This window comes from Microcebus murinus, chromosome 1 (assembly GCF_040939455.1).
Source record: "Microcebus murinus isolate Inina chromosome 1, M.murinus_Inina_mat1.0, whole genome shotgun sequence".
Lineage (NCBI taxonomy): Eukaryota > Metazoa > Chordata > Mammalia > Primates > Cheirogaleidae > Microcebus > Microcebus murinus.
This window is the reverse complement of record NC_134104.1, coordinates 139,375,655-139,393,063: the sequence shown is the minus strand read 5'-3', so window position 1 is coordinate 139,393,063 and position 17,409 is coordinate 139,375,655. Positions and strand designations below refer to the sequence as shown.

Sequence of the window (17,409 nt, the reverse complement as noted above, 5' to 3'; positions counted from 1 at the left end):
TTTTCATTTCTGAAAGGCTCCTGTGTCATGTAAAACTTATATTAAGTCAATTTGTATGCTTTCTTGTTAATCTGTCTTCTGTTATAGGGATATCAGCCATGAACCTTGTGATAGGTGAGGAAAAGATACTAATCTTTCCCCCCCTACATTAGTAAATATAAAGATGAGGGCTAAGATAAAATTAAAGCAATAATAGCAATAAGTATTCAATTATCAAAATATACAAAACATGCATGATACACTAAACTGCCAAATGTAAAACTTTATACAAACAAGATGTGAGAACCCTCAACCATCTGGAATACTGATTTTTAAAAATAAATTTAATCTTAAGAGCTGTTTTAAAAGTCCATTACAGAATGGTTAAATAAGTATTATCAAAGACTTAGATTTCAGGAAATGTAGAAGGTGCATATGCATAAATACAGTCAGGTGACTGTATATCTACATAGACATCGCTATTCATTATTGTATACTAAAAACTAAATATACATTTCTCTGTGCCTGAAATTATGATTTGGTAAATTCATAGTATCAAATCAGAAAGGTAAATAAAAGAATTTCACAGATTTTAAAGTGTTATATAACAACAAGATAGTGGTTCGTAAATATTTTGGGGAGAGGGTAGGAGAGTGGTTCAAGCACCACTGAAAATATGATAAACTCTATAGAATGCCACCTCAGAAAGTTATGTACACTGATATTTACATAATATCAATATTTAAATGTTGCCAATAGGCCGGGCGTGGTGGCGCGTGCCTGTAGTCCCAGCTACTAGGGAGGCTGAGGCAGGATTGAGTCCCAGCTACTAGGGAGGCAGAGCCCAGGAGTTTGAGGTTGCTGTGAGCTATGCTGACGCCATGGCACTCACTCTAGCCTGGGCAATAAAGCGAGACTCTGTCTCAAAAAAAAAATAAATGTTATAAATAAAATAAATACCGATGGACTTCCTATGGGTCATGGGACTTGCACTGAGAATCTGATAAATTTTTATTCACAAATCTCCCATAATTGTGACCAGTTTATTTTGGTGGTGATGGTTACTGAAAACTAAAAACCACCACCAAAATTAAAAAAGTTCATTCCCTTGGAAGACTGGCTAATCACACATTCGCATATTCTTTAGCAGGAAAATATATATATATATTCTTATTACCTGCAGCTGCCATGTGTTCACTTGTTCTGATTGGCTGGAATCCCACAAAAGGTATCTGCATGGATAATATTAAACCCACAATGTAGAAAGTGCTATATGCTATAAAGACAAAATAAGAAACAAGGATAATTTACTACTACCATGAAGTACTCAAAAGCATAAATACAGAGATAAATCTTACATTTTTAGCAATATTTTAACTGAACTTATTTTAAAAATTGAATCTTGAAGTGGCTATTTTATTTGATGCATATTTGTTAATCACACATTATAAATTATGAGTATTATGTTAATTTTTTAAAATGCTTAAAATACTTTATTTTGTAGAACATTTATTAACAGACTTGTGCTGCTTTCCTTTCCTGCAAGTGGAATCAAGTTTGTTTAAATCTATCATTAGTAATCATTGACACGACCCAAGAAGCTACCTAACATACATATGTAAAACTGAGTAGACACATTTCCTATTGGCATTAATCCAAAACATGAATGACCTAATCAATACCACCAGCATATTGTCTCAAAAGCTTTCACGTATTTCATACTTTTTTATAGTCTCCTGGAGGTATATTTAGGAATAGCAAATTGTCACAGCATGCATTTCTGTATACTATATACTATGTATAGGATAGTAGTATAGTGGGCACACACATACACATTCATAATCATATTCATATTTGTATTCTCTCTTCAAATGAGACCATATTTTGCTTGGCAATGTAAAAATTTCAGCAATCACTTGTTTGGTAACTATAGATGATATTTTTTTGTAGGCATATGCTAAAATTCTTTTCCAGACATATTCAAAAAGAGAAGAGTGAGCCTGATAATATTCTCAACTCAACATTTTCATGCAACTCTGCATAGACATTTATTGTCATTAGTAAAGAAGAAAACACTTTATAGAGAGGCAGATGTGCTGGAGTTCAAGTTAATTGTAAGAGCAATGGACATGAGTTCAGGAAAAAGAAAGTCAACCTGACAAAAAGGCCAGGTGGGACTTTAATTTGTATTACTTGGTAATCATAGGTTAATGTCAAATAAAGCTGAATAGAAATAGACAAATTCTCAATATTAGCTTTTTAAGCATGAAATGTCTGATTTTCCTAAGTACTAAGTTTGACAGTTGATATCTCTCACATTTCATTTTGACACTTCTTGTTTTATTTTTATTGTGAAGGTATATCCTTAGTCTTTCAAATGCAGATTTTGGCTTGTGATTATCCTCTCAGTTTTTTTAGAGCAATTTTTGTGAAACCATGAGTAAGTCAAAAATTTGTGTTATTTTCAAATATGAGTTCTGTTGTGGAACCAATACAGTGCAGACAGCCTGAAATATCATTGATGGTTTGTTCTGGTGATTTTAATCTTGAAAATGAGCCACGTGGGCAATCTGAGACCAGGGTGGATAACAATGAACTGAAAGCTGTAGTGGAAGCGAATCCATGTCAACCTATGCATGAATTAGCAGCAAGGTCTGACAATACTATTCCAACAGTACTGGACCGCTTGAAACAAATCAGCAAGGTAAAGAAGCTGGATAGATGGGCACTGCATGAATTAAATGATTATCAGAAGAGAAATCGTCTTGAAGCTTGCCTTTCTTTGCTGTCATGACATAAAGGTGAACAATTTCTATACCATATTGTTATATATGATGAAAAACAGATTCTTTTAGACGATCACAAGCATTTAGTACAGTGGGTGTATAAAGAAGTGCAGAAACACGCTCCAAAACCAAATATTCACCAAAAAAAGCTAATGGTGTCTGTTTGGTAGTCCAGTGCTGGTATTATCCACTACAGCTTCAGCAAACCTGGTCAATCGTTTCCAGCGGATGTCTACTGCAACTAACTGGATGAAACGATGAGGATGTTTATGATTAAGCAGCTGAGATTGGTCAACAGAGATAGGCCAATCCCTTTGCAAGACAATTCTCTGCCACATGTCACACAAACTATGCTGCTCAAACTACAGCGGCTGGACTTAGAAACTCTGTCATCCACCATATTCACCAGACCTAACACCAACTGACTATCACTTCTTCCAGGCTTTGGACCACTTGTTGCTAGGGAAAATACTCAATTCTCAATAAGGTCTGGAAAATGCCTTCGCCACTGATTCTCCAGGCTTCTTCACTGCTGGCATAAACAAGCCACTGTTAAGATGTCAAAACTGTGTTGACAGTTTAGGCATATACTTTGATTAACTGTACTGCTTCTTGTTTGAGATGTAATAAACTACACTTTTGATTCAAAATCAGCCATTTCATATTTAATTACCTAATATTTTTGCATTTGAAACTTCCTATATCCCAGTTAGCTTCATTTATACCTACTTATATCCACGAATGAAATGAATCTGATAAACATGCTATCTGCAATAATACAAACAAAAGCATTTTCTTTTATGAGAACTAGATCCAAGTTGTTCCTATTTTTTTGGATTATTGATCCTGAGATGTTTACATATGGAGATATGTGTTGTATCTCATAACACTCTTTAATATATAGATTAAGTACAGTGTGAGTATCCTTTATGTGAAATGCTTAGGACCAGAAGTGTTTTGGATTTTCGTATTATACTTACCAGTTGAGCATCCCTAATCTGGAAATCTGAAATCCATAATGCTTCAATGAGTACTTTGAGTATCATGTCAGTGCTCCCAAAATTTTGGATTTTCAGATTAGGGATACCCAACCTATATGTCCAATAAATAAAGTTGAGAATGGCTTGCCAGGTAATATAAAATGCCAAATATCACAGACTCACCTTGCTAAATACTGCTCTTCTTAAATTTATAAAATTACATACACACTGCTACACCCTCAATTTAAATCCCATTTACAAATCTACATTTTAAAACAGAAAATAAGGAATTAGATATACTTGAGTAGAAAGAAATGGTGAAGTAACTAACTCTATTCTTAAAAATAAACACAAACTCCATGCAAAATGAAAACATGCTTTTTTCTAGACTTTTTATTTTAGTATGTAATAGTGTATTTAATATTAACTTATGTCTATCATAGTCTAGATATTCTAGAAAGAAAGTCTTATTCCGATCAATTCTATTCTCTAAGAGATCAGTCATATCAGAAATATATACAAATTACTGTAATACAGTGAAGCCAATACATGTGACATGGGTGGAAGGCTTTATAAAAACTTAAAGGAAGGAGAGATCTTCTTCTCTTCTTGACCTGGGCATTGGAAAAGTAGTTAACAATGTCTGTAATCATCTCTGAAAGACTTCAACAACACAAACTCATAGCAATCGCCCTCTACCAATTCTCCTTCCTATATATTCTCTAGGAAGCCAACTAAACTACTATCCCCATCTATTACAACTTTCTATCCATTCATATTAACCTACTCTTCTTACCCTTTAAATCAGAAGAATAAAGCATTCCATCAAAGGGGTGAGCCCTAAGGAAATGCACAACACCAATAACGTTGTAAATCACTTATTACATCATGAAGTGTTACCACACTGCCATCCAGTGGATGCACAATTACTGGCATTTATTACTGCAGATCATAATTAGAAAAATTCCAGAAAAAAAAACCATTAGAAAGATATATCCATATACATATATACACATACACAAATATTACCCTGTTAAATTATTTTTGATCAAAGAAAATCTCTTTGATGTAGGACAAATAATAATCTTCTAAGTATGTTTTCATTCTTGACGTACTTTATATCCAAAGATATGAGGTGGGACAAGATGGATACAAAGAAATATACTATTGCTCTTGACTTAATGGGCTCAAAGGAACTGTTCTGTAGAATAAAAGGCACTGAAAAGTTTGATCCATGTTCTACTGAAATTTTTGAAATTGAGGAAGCTCCTGCTGTTCCTCAAGCCAACCTTTAAGTACCTTGTCTTTAACAAGGCATTACAACTTATGTTGATAGTAATCTTTATGCTTTCAAGTTACTAAGATGCTTTTTTTCATGTAAATAAATTTAGAAAAGGTTAGGCAAATACTATATTCCCATTAACTTTAACACACCATTAAATCACATTAACATTTCTGAATTTCTTTATTTCCGAGTTGACATTTAATGGAAATGGCTAACAAAATACTCCTTTGCTATCTAACTTCTCTCTCAACCAAATTATTATTAACCAAAAAATAACACAATGGGAAAATACTTTAAAATCCAACCAATTTGGCTTTATTAAAAAATACGATTAAAGTCTTGTAAGAATGTCAAAGCCTTTGATTAATAAAGATACTTTCCTACTTCATGATCACTTTGGATTACTGTGAACTCTAATAAAATATGCAGAGTAAAGAATAGTAAGAAATTTACATAGATTAAAGATTAAAACAACAATAAAACAAACCCAAACACTGATTTCTCTTGACCAGCAGACAGAAATATATTATTATATTTATAGGCATACAGAATAAGAGTAACTTTTCTTTTCCAGGACATTGGTCATTGTAAACTATGTAGAGAATGAGTCAGTGAAACTGATAATTTATAAGCTCCAAATTTGTAAAAGCAGGAAGATATGACTTATTCAAAACACCTGAATAAAGAAAATCCCAACATTTTAAAACAGCAAATATTCCTTGTATTGATAACTAAAATGAAATCAAGGACAGTATACAAGGAAAAATAAACCCAGACAAAATACAACTGGGTTTAAGTTCAATATACTGTGTACACATGTGCACATGTGTGTTTGAAGACTGACAAACTCATGAAATATATACAATTTTTACATAAAAGTATTGGATAATGCTCCTTAGTAACTTCAAGAGCTAAGTAGTGACTGTATCAAGAAGCAGTAACAGTCAAATATCAGCAGGCTGAATTCAATTACAAACTTACATTTATAATAACTGGAACATGTCCAGCATGGGGCCACATTCCCAGAAAATGCTAACATACTGAGAGAATAAAATGGCGAATACAAAAAGGTCTGAGAGATTTATTTATTATTTATTTATTTATTTATTTTGAGACAAGGTCTTGCTCTGTTGCCCAGGCTGGAGTGCAGGGGCATTATCATAGCTCACTGCAACTTCAAACTCCTGGGCTCAAGCAGTCCTCTTGCCTTAGCCTCCCAAGTAGCTGGGACCAGGGTACGTGCCACAGCATCAAGCTAATTTTTTCTATTATCCTCCCCACCCCCCAAGGAGAAACAGGGTCTCCCTCTTGCTAAGGCTGGTCTTGAACTCCTGAGCTCAAGCAATCATTCTGCCTCAGCCTCCCAGAGTGCTAGGATTACAGGTGTGAGCCACCGCACCCAGCCTTTAAGTGTGATTTTTTTTCCATACTTAAGCTCTCATTTATTTACTTTAAAAGACAGGTAACTAATTTCTTAGGTTAAATTATCCTGTAAAGCAGTATAAGTTATATACAAGACCAGCAACGTTGCTTCTCTTCTATTTCATCAATTAACCCACACTGCTTCATCAGTATATTGCTGCTAGTCTTTGTTATTTCACAGTGCTCCTACCCCTCTTCCCAGAATACACTTCGCAAGGCCCTGGAATGAGCCATATTAATAAAATAAGTATTTGTACACACAGTAAAGAGCAATGACATTAATAATATATAGCTTTACCTGTTATATTTCATGTGAACATATGGAAGCTATTTCTGATCTTATGCTCACAAAATTAATGTTTTTCAAGGGATACTGCCAAAACAAAGCAATGTAATTTCATATATTTTAAAAATAAGATTTGGTAGTATTCTTCCCTTGTTAAACAGGTATCAATTTTTATTTTTCTAAAAACTACTAAAATATATACTTAAAAACTAATATAAATACACTGAGGAGCAGAGAGGTAGGAAAGTGTATTATGTATGTATTTGTGCAGGACAAAATTGATGGATGGTTGCTAAAAGGGTAAGGATAACAGGAGATTAATAGTTATCTAAAACTGAAAAAACAAAATCAAGTAATAAAGAGTCTATAGTACGTCAGTGATAAAAACAAGAAATAACAGACAACTGAAAGTGGTTGACTCTGGGGTTGAGAATTTAGGGAGCAAGCCAGTTAAGGAAAATGTGGGAGGAAGGAACTGCTGGTTTTGCTATAAACCCTGTGGTAATATTTGCCTTTTTCAATTATATACATTTATTGTCTTAATTTAAAAACTATAAAGAAAAATAAGAATACCATTCTATGACTAGTTGTGTTTTAGTTTGCTATAACGTACATGTTATTTCTCCATTATGTGTCTCACAATCAAAAATAGTTGTGGTGAAAGTTCATTTTCACTTAAAAAAAAAAAAAAGAACAATCCTTAGATTCACATTGGTGTTTTAACCCCTCAGTCTTTATACAGGAGTCACCTCACAGCCTCTTGAATTCTTTTTCTTCTAGTTATTCCTTTTTAACTTTAACATTAATAGAAGCAAACACTTAAAAAGCTTTTTTTTGTATTAGTCTGTTATAAGCACCTTTTCATATATTAACTCATTTATCCTTAACAATCTGTAAGGTGGGAACTATTATCTCTATTTGACCCATGAGGACATTAAACCATAAAGACATTAAGTAATTTGTCTCAAGTTACAGTAGTTAAGTGACCAGGAACTGAATCCTGGTAACTTGGCTCTGGAGGATGTACTCTTTTCATCAAAGATGTGGCACATCTTTTTTATGGTTACATCACTACAAATACTTTGTAAGTTTGTTGCTATCTTATTTTCTCCCCTCAAAACCAAGAAATATCTCCAAAACTTTCAAAAGGACATGTTAGCTGGGAAGCTAATAAGACGTCCCTCAAATTCAAAGTCCAAACTGACTTCAACAAACTTCTCTCTGTTTCCATTTTGATCACATGCTGTAAAATTGATTATATCTTTGTATCATAATGGCTAGCACAAACTTAATTCTATTAGACCCTCAATAATATCTGATGAACAGATTTGCTTTAATTTCCTCAAAAACAGTATGATAGAATTAGACAAAATAAATCCTAGAGTGTCCTGTTCTTGTATCCTAGAATTTTTACATGCAGTACATTTTTACAAGCATGTAAGCTTGATTTTTATAAGTTAATCTAGCATTAGATATGTTCTCTTTACTGCTGCCAACTATAAACATGACTCCTAATGACTATGGATTTAATTGACTCCATAGTAGGATTATCTTTTCATTATTCACAAGACATATAATCCTGTAATAATTTGTACAAAGCTAAAGTATATGGTATATCTATAAAATTTTACTTTTAGTGATGCTTCCCAGCAAATATCATCAAAAAATATGTTTTAGTTATAATACGAAAAATGAATCTGTTACTCTTCTCATTCAAATGAACTCACTACAGAAAACAGACCATACCATAACACGAGGTGTTTTAGCGATGTTTCGAAAGCATTAATTAATATTAATTTCCAATTAACTAATTTCTCCCCCTGCTTAAATTATTAATCTAATTTAGTTAATGCAGCCCTTATGAACCCTGAGAGGTAAAATTCATATTTCTATAACTAAAAACCAAGTCTCATTTATTATGATTTTAATATATACTCATTATAAGAAATGCGGAAATCAGACATAAATATGAAGACAAAATTCATTGGTAATCCTTAGTCTGCTTTATATTAACATTTTCCTATATCATCAAATACTCAAAAAGATCAATTTAAAGGCTGCATAATATTCCATAAAGCAACACTGTAATTTAAGCAGTCATCTTTCTACTGAACATTTAAGTTAGTTCCACATTCTCATAATTACAACTTACCACACAGTGAACATCCCTAAACCTACCTTATCTTTAATAATTTCCTAATGACATAAAGACAAAGTAGGATAAACTTCTATCAAATTAGAAAATCACTTCACATCCCAGTGTTATGTGATACTTGCAAACCAGTCTTTCTACACTACAAAATAAGGTTTGGGTGCTCTCACAACAACACCAGAATCCTATTTATAACATAATTTTACAATACTTCCCAATGTGAAATTCAACAAGTACAAAATATGTCTTCATAAAAATTTTAATTTTTCCTCCCAAAATTTTATCAAGTAGAGAAGGCCTTTTATCTTGGCTCTTCTTACACCTTTCCCTAACTCCCATGCTGCTCCTCTCCTACCACTATACATTCCACACCAACCTTGCATGTGCTTCCTTTTCCACATGTGAACAAATTTTGACAGTTTTCTGTGGCTATACTAACAACTGATTTTAAGAGCACTTGCAAAAAATTCACTCAAAAGGGGGATAATTTTTTTCATTATTATTTCAAATAATTCATTTTAAATTCACTTAATTTGATCCTTAGAACGTTTAGTTAATTATGACTATCTGAGTTTGTCATGTATCAGTCCTTGTTTACCCAAATAGTTCTGCTTGAAGGGAGGGAGAACTATACAAAAGATACTATGTGTGAAAATCAAAGGACAACCTGTGTATACAAACACTTTACAGTGCCTCCATACTTTTTAGGACCCCTAAATTAGGAGACATCAAACTTAAGTCCTGATAAATTTGGATGAAAGAAGAGAAACACTTGCTCTATGCTACCACTTTCCATACACTAAAAAATAAACTCTATGAAAGCAGAATAGAAATCATCAAAAATACTCCTACATAATTACTTGGGTAAAGTAAGAGAAACCAGGGGGGTAAAGTGGAGAATTGAACACTATGAGGATTACCTGAAACATTTACTAATCAAACTTTATACACGCATACATCCCTAAACCATTTTATTTTTCATTCCTTTGAAAAGAAGAAATATTCTCAAGAGCCAACCAAAGTAGTATTAATTGCATGCTTTTCTAAAGTGACCAGAAAAATACTAGTTAATAAATATAAGGTCCTGTCTCAAATTCTCATTCTTTTAGATATTGGTGCTAATGTTCAAAGGGAGTTGGATGCACTTGTGTTTTTAACTTTTATGTAGAAAACACTTCCATTTGACCTCTTTAACAATGTATTTATCCGACTACTTCTGACCTCTCTTGGGGTTTTCTTGATTCATGGGCATTTCATAAAAGTGTATTTCTCAATCTTCTACCTACTCTATTCCCCTGACCATTAAATTTCCAGAACTTCAGATTTTTTTTAATGAAACAAACAAAAAACCTCTTAGTTCCTCCCTATAGCCATTTAATTTAGAAAAATTTCCTTATATTTTTCCAAAACAAAAATCTCAGGATTATAGTTTAATCTATCATTCTCCTTTCCAGATCACAACTAGTTTATAGTGCTTTCAGGGTAGAAAATTATCATAGGTTGATATATTTTAATAGTATGGTTATATATAAGGGAGGGTTATATATAAGGGAGACAGTTATAGTGGATTTTAGCATCATGGGCTTTGAAGCCAAAATATCTTAGTTCAGGCCTCAGCTCCATTACTAGCTACATGATTTTGAGCAAATTATATTTCTTCTTGTTTGCTCATCTATAAAATGAGGATAGTAACAGTACTGATCTTCACAATGTGATTCTAATGATCGAGTTAAATACATGTAAGGTATTTAGAACAGTTTGTGATGCATAAAAATTTGATATATATTATTTCAGTGGTGACTGTTACAAATCATGTTGAAATGGCTATAAATGAAATTTACACACTGTAATTTTTGTTTTTTTTTTATTTTACTGAGACATAATTCTGTAGTGTAAAATTCACCTTAAGATCTACCATATAATCTACTCATAAGGTTGTATGACCATCACCACTATCTAATGCCAGAACATTTTCTCATCCTAAAAACAAACCCCATATCCATCAGGAATCACTCCTCCACTTCCCTCTCCATCATTCTCCCCACTCCTCATACCCTGGGCAATCACTAATCTTGGATTTGCCCATTCTAGACATTTCATACAAACAGAATCTGATACTATGTGTCTGGCTTTTTTACTTTGAAAACATTACTCATAATGTTTTTAATTTATGAATTTTGGGGGTATATTGAATCACTACTCATAATGTTTTCAAAGTTCACATTGTAACTGGGTGTCTACATGGAAGGAAATCAACGACCAGTAGTAAGAGGGAGACTTATTAGTCATATTTCTTTGTACTTTTTGAATTTTCAACTATGTGAATATACTATTCAAAAACTAAATTTAAAAAGTTCATGTTGTAGCACATATCAGCATTTCATTACTTTTAGTGGCTGAATAATGTTCTATTGTACAAATACACCATATTTTATTTATCCATTCATCAGATGACAGACATTTGAGCTACCTTTATTTTTTGGCTATTAAGAATGACAAATGTTGCTATGAACATTCATATAGAAGTTTTTGTGTGAATATGTATTTTTGTTTCTCTTGGGTAAATATCTAGGAATAGAACTGCCATGCTACTATGTTTTTAAAAATGAACCTACTTAATAAGTTTTACCTTTGTGTTACTGTTTTCCAACAACATAATTTTAATACAATGGTTTTATTTTTACTAACACACTGGTTTCAGACCACAATTGCTTTCTGATTCATTCAACCCATAGAAATTTCATCTCTATTGTGAAAAATGAGCTCTAAGGTGAGACATCATCCATAGCTAAGGATCATGGTAAAAAGACTTGCTTTAAAACATGTAGAGAAAATAAAGATTTTTACTAAACTTAAAAGGGCTTTCAGAAATTTATTAAACTATTTACTTTGAGGAAGTCAATCTCTCACAACAAGTAAGCAGAATCTGAATAAGTACATATGAAAAATACAAATGATTTTCCTGGTAAAAATTTCCATTCCCCAAAATTGAGGAAAAAAATAGGTTGACAAATATTAAACCATAACTAATTTCTACAAAAACTTATCAAGGAAAAACTGATGACTAAGCACTTACATAAAAATGCCTGACCTTTATTAACATAAAAAGCAAAATGAATATAAAATTCTTTTTACCTTTTCTTGGGTAATACTGACCCAACAGAAATGTCTGTTCGATGAAAAGAATGTATATGAAACACCTCTTAGTTGACAAATTTCAAACGTCAAATTACTTACCTATGTAGACTCTTTTGCTGTATCTCTGCATCAGTAACAACACAAATACATGCAGTGGTATAAGGTTGATGATAAACACATAACCACCCCAAGCGGAGACCTATGGGAAAATAAATGCTAAGTTAAATAATTTATATTTTCACTTTTTTAAAACAGGCAAGTTTTACTCATCATGACAATCTAAGCATATAATGAACAACTATAAAACACTAGGATTTTTAAGTTTGAGAGATGCTTAAATATGGATTTATTAATCTATAAATAACATATTTCTTATTTTTATTGATAATTAAAATAACATGATCCCACAAATCCAATATGCTTTTCTAAATTTACTAGTGAAATGTTCAAATTAAGTTAGATTTAATAGGAAAGCTGAGAGCATTATAACTTGTGAATTGGCAGTAAATAGGCTGTCACGGAGATAAGAAGTTTTAGAATACAGATTGTAAATTTTGAAAAGAAAAAAACAGTTTTTTATGATAAATTCATTGTAAGAAAGTTCACTGAGAGTAAGATCGTGAATGTTAGCACTCATCAACAATTCAATTAAAAAATATTCAGAGCCGGGCGCGGTGGCTCACGCCTGTAATCCTAGCACTCTGGGAGGCTGAGGCGGGCGGATTGCTCGAGGTCAGGAGTTCGAAACCAGCCTGAGCAAGAGCGAGACCCCGTCTCTACTATAAATAGAAAGAAATTAATTGGCCAACTAATATATATATAAAATTAGCCGAGCATGGTGGCGCATGCCTGTAGTCCCAGCTACTCGGGAGGCTGAGGCAGCAGGATTGCTTGAGCCCAGAAGTTTGAGGTTGCTGTGAGCTAGGCTGACGCCACGGCACTCACTCTAGCCTGGGCAACAAAGCGAGACTCTGTCTCAAAAAAAAAAAAAAAAAAATATTCAGATGATCTAAATATGTTTTGAAATTATCAAATTTATAAGAGCTAGTTGGGTATAATTTTTCCCTACAACTGGATTACAAAGCAAGACCACATTTCAATGTTAGGCCTATAACACATATCAGAATAATTTTAGATGCTCTGGTCTAAATTAATAAATATTTTGAAGAGAAATGTTCATTCTCAACCAACAGAATTTATGAATTTTTGGGGTATATTGAATAACAGGCAATAAGCTCTTACCAAGATCAAAGTTCTTGGATGTACTCTAATGATTAAAAGCTTGAAAGAATCATCTGAATCAACAGTCACTTTAGGAGACGATAAGTTAGCATATCTATTCTAATAATGCTGCCCTTGTCTAAGTCTAAATTATTTCAGAACCTTTTTATAAGGAACTGTCATCAGTTTTCAACACATGAAAGAACATCAGTTTGCTGCCTCAGTCACATGTTATTTTTTCACCAAAAACAATGTTACACTAATGAAGCACGGTCCTAACTGAAAGACTTCCGGCTACTTCTAAAATTTAAGTCTAAATTTGAAAGAGAACAGGTTTTCTATTATATTACTCAGTAAACTACACAGAATGAGCCCCAGTCTTTAACTATTTTAAAAGGGCCATGGATAACTTGAATGCACATATTCTATAACTTTTGCTTAAAAAGAAAAAGAACAAAGTTAGCTAAAATTATTATTTTTCAGCAAAAGACTACTATATAGGCTATGGTGAGGAAAAGAGTGAAACAAAAACAAAGATGTAATATTGAACCCCAATCTTACAAAATCTGTTGTAAAAAATTATGTTAAGTGGTTTACAGGTTAACCTAGAGGATGTGACCATTATTTAGGAAATGATTAGAGAACTACTAGGATTTTGAAAATTGAGCTTAACATCAATTATGCTACCTTATCTACTTTGTCCACTTCAGAACAAAGAAAAACTGAAAGTAATTTATGTTTTAAAAAATACTTGCTGATCTTATGCATGATCTTTCACTATAGAGCTTTATTTATTTATTCTCTGGGTCACATACAATCATTTTAAGAATTTTCCTTCATTCACTTTAAGGAATGAAAAGAGAGCAGAATGGGCCAGAAAAACATTCTTTCTACAACCTTTTTTCATTCTGTCTTTTCAGTTACTCTTTACTTGGGTTATCTTTTCCACCAAGGGTTCTAAGTGCTCTTATTTCTCTGCTTTAAGTTGAGGTCACTAAATAGAGTAGATAATGACTGTTAAAAACTCAGATTGTTTTACCATCATTCAGGTACTAATTCTAGTACATGAAAACTAATTTTTAGAATATTTAAAATTATTTGAGTTTGTTAAATAAAATCTTATTTCATCTAAACATCGGTCCATGCTCAATATTTGACAGGAGAAACTTCCTGTTCCATTTTAGTTTGCAGTCTAACTTGGAAAATATTTACTTGTCAGAGCAATCGAAAAAATATTATTTTTCTGTTGTTCCTAGCTTTAAGTCTACATGTCATTAAAAAGTTTAACATATTTTAGAACTTGTATATATGAAAAGAAAATGTTTTGTTTTACTTGCTGCAACCATTATAATTTGAGGGGTTAAGTAGTCATCCTCTCCAACAAAGTCTATATAGGAACTGGGGGTAGCTAGAGGGAACACATGAAACAAAATCAAAATCCTAAAGACTTTCAGGAGAAAAGAAATAGAAAACTATTATAGCTCTAGATGAGAAAAGAGAGAGAAAGGAATTGTTCTAACTGCCAAACACCTGTTAGACTTCATGTAGTTTCACATATGAAATCTTACCATATAGAAATATGATAAGCAGCAGCACATTGTCCAAAAAACGGATCCAGTTTTTACAGATTTTACCTAAAAAACAAACAAGAAAAGTGATATAATGAAAATGTTTATAAATGACCCTGCTGAATTTAAACAGTTAAATGTATAGTAAACATGGTTACGAAAAGCCAAGTTTATTAAAAAGGAAAAAGTACTGTGGTTATTCAGATATGCAGATATATTTAATATATGTATTCATAACATTGAGTTGTTAGACATTTTAAGAACAGCTGATTCCTTTGTGTTATGTAGTTTTTTAGTTAATAAAAAAAATATTTAAAAGAACCAATTCTGTGTTTCCATTTTCTAAAAAGCCTCTTGCCTTCACTGATATTCAGACTCCCAATGCACACCATGCCACTGAACCACCAGTTCCCCCATCACCTCCACCTGCCTACACTCTCTCTGGTGGGTAGTCTGTTGCTCGTTCAGTTGCTCAAACAAGTTCCAGCCTAGCCAAACCACTAACCTTCTCTGCTGTCAATGGGTTGAACCATATCCTATCCAAGGAGGTCCAAACACCTTCCAAATTTTCCTTTCCTTGGGTACTCTCCTTCAGCCCTAGGATACCATATATTGAATTTCCTTCTATCTTAGTTACTCTTAAAATAGTTAATATATCTTTCTATAAAACTTCTGTTATAACCTAATGTGATTATTTCTCTGGGTCTAACTGGACCCAGACTGCTACAATCTTTTATAAGAAAATCAAGATGTATTTTTACAACCATTAAATACTGTTCAAATCCTGAAATTTCCTCAGACTCTAAATCCAACTGTATAGGCTGAGAGAGTAAGAAAAATAAATAAAACATATTCCTCAATATTTACTAATACACAAAAACTTTGCTAAGTTATGTTGGACACACAAATTATAACTCAGTCCTGCCCCAACTAAAGAGATAAACACAAAGGTGAGAACTTCAGTCAAAACATAATATAACAGAGAACATATAGTGAACACAGACAATGAATGCCAACATAGTGAACACAGACAATGAATGCCAACACGTCCTCACAGATCCTGACTGCTAAAGGCAGGAAGGCATTTCTGGCCGGGTTAAAATCACAAGAAGTTTTACTGAGGTAGAGGTATTTGAGCAAAACCTTGAAGGCAATGAGGCAGAAAAAACGCAAGTCACCCAATCAGCTACCCACAGTGAATCCAGCAGCAGACACACAAATGCAAGTACGTACGGGTGTGGAATTTCAAAATTGTGAGCCCACAAAAAGCTATCTAAAAGATCAAGTAAATAAAAAATAATCAGCATACCACATTTCACAGAATCTATGACTGTCACTTATAACACACATCCTAATTTCAGAGATGCCAAAATGTGAGGGGAAGTGTATGTCTCAGAATTGATGAACGGCAGTATACACCAGGCGCTATAATGGAAGTGGGCATTATAAACTAAGTGCTATGAAAACAGAAAAGAGAGTAACAAAATCTACTTAAGAGAACAGTCAAGGTTTCAAAGAGGCAGGCCAGGCTCCGAAGGATTATAAATAGGTAGAAGGGAATTAATAAACAAAGAGGAAATATCATCTGTAAAACAAAAGAACAGCACTTGAACTATTCAGAAAGATCCAAAAGGACTTTAGGAGATGATGCTCAAGAGACAGGTTGGCATTTTATAAGTCATGCTCAAGATTTGGTCTTCATTTACTGGTGAGGAGTCCTGTAAAAGAGGATTTGAAATAGGAAACACATTCAGATATGCTATTTTAAAAGATGACAAAGGTAAGCATGTAAAGAATAGACAGAATATGTCACTAGTAAAACATAAATGTTAAGAGGCTGGTATAATAAAGTGAGTGTTGAGGTCTAAATTCTAAATGGTAGGAATGCAGATGGAAAGGAGAAGCTATGTTCAAGGGTCAAATCAACATTTTTTTGGTGAGCTACTAAATTGGAGCACAATGGAAAAAAGATATTGAGGAGAAATCTTAGTTACCTAGCTTGTGGTATGAGCCATCAATGGTGAGGAGGAAGGCCAACAGCTGGCCAGCCTGAATAGGTGGTTTTTGAATTTAGTTTGTGACACATTGGTATTGAAATGCCTGAGGGAAATGATGTAGCAAGAACATGGGTTTGAAATTCATAAATACCTGCATTCAAAAACCTATCTTTGTATGACTGGAGGGCTAACTACCTAACCTTTCTGAACCTCTGTAACTTAACCTGTAAAATATCTCCTGCTTTAGAAAGATTAGGATTAAATTAAAAATAAACTTAAAAAAACTTTAAAAACTTAAAAAAAATTAAAAAAAATAAACTTAAAAAAAAAAAAAGCACAAAAAGCATTATGCTCCGTGCATGGCACCTAGAAGACAGTCAAATATTACACCTCTTCTTATTATCCCCAAGACATTCTAGAGGAAATATTAAGGTGGAATATTAGAAATTAGACTTGGGACCAACAAACAGCCACTCCTGTAGAAAAGAGAAAGAAAGGTAAGACTAGAAAAATAAGTTATAATCAGACAAAGAAGCTTGAAAACAAAGTTAATGAATTTATGCCAATGTTTTCCCAAATCAAACTGTCACTATAT

At 32.9% G+C, this 17,409-nt stretch overlaps 1 protein-coding gene across 1 annotated transcript in view; it reads right to left on the bottom strand.

Moving 5' to 3' along the window:
* The window catches only part of STT3B (STT3 oligosaccharyltransferase complex catalytic subunit B), a 110,724-nt gene that overhangs the window by 21,661 nt on the left and 71,654 nt on the right, over window positions 1–17,409 (bottom strand). Inside the window, exons 4-6 of the mRNA XM_012769168.2 lie at window positions 14,818–14,883; window positions 12,128–12,227; window positions 1,157–1,255 (exon numbers count right to left, since the gene is read on the bottom strand). Of these exons, the coding sequence (XP_012624622.1) occupies window positions 1,157–1,255; window positions 12,128–12,227; window positions 14,818–14,883 (265 nt within the window). The remainder of the gene's footprint in view (window positions 1–1,156; window positions 1,256–12,127; window positions 12,228–14,817; window positions 14,884–17,409) is intronic.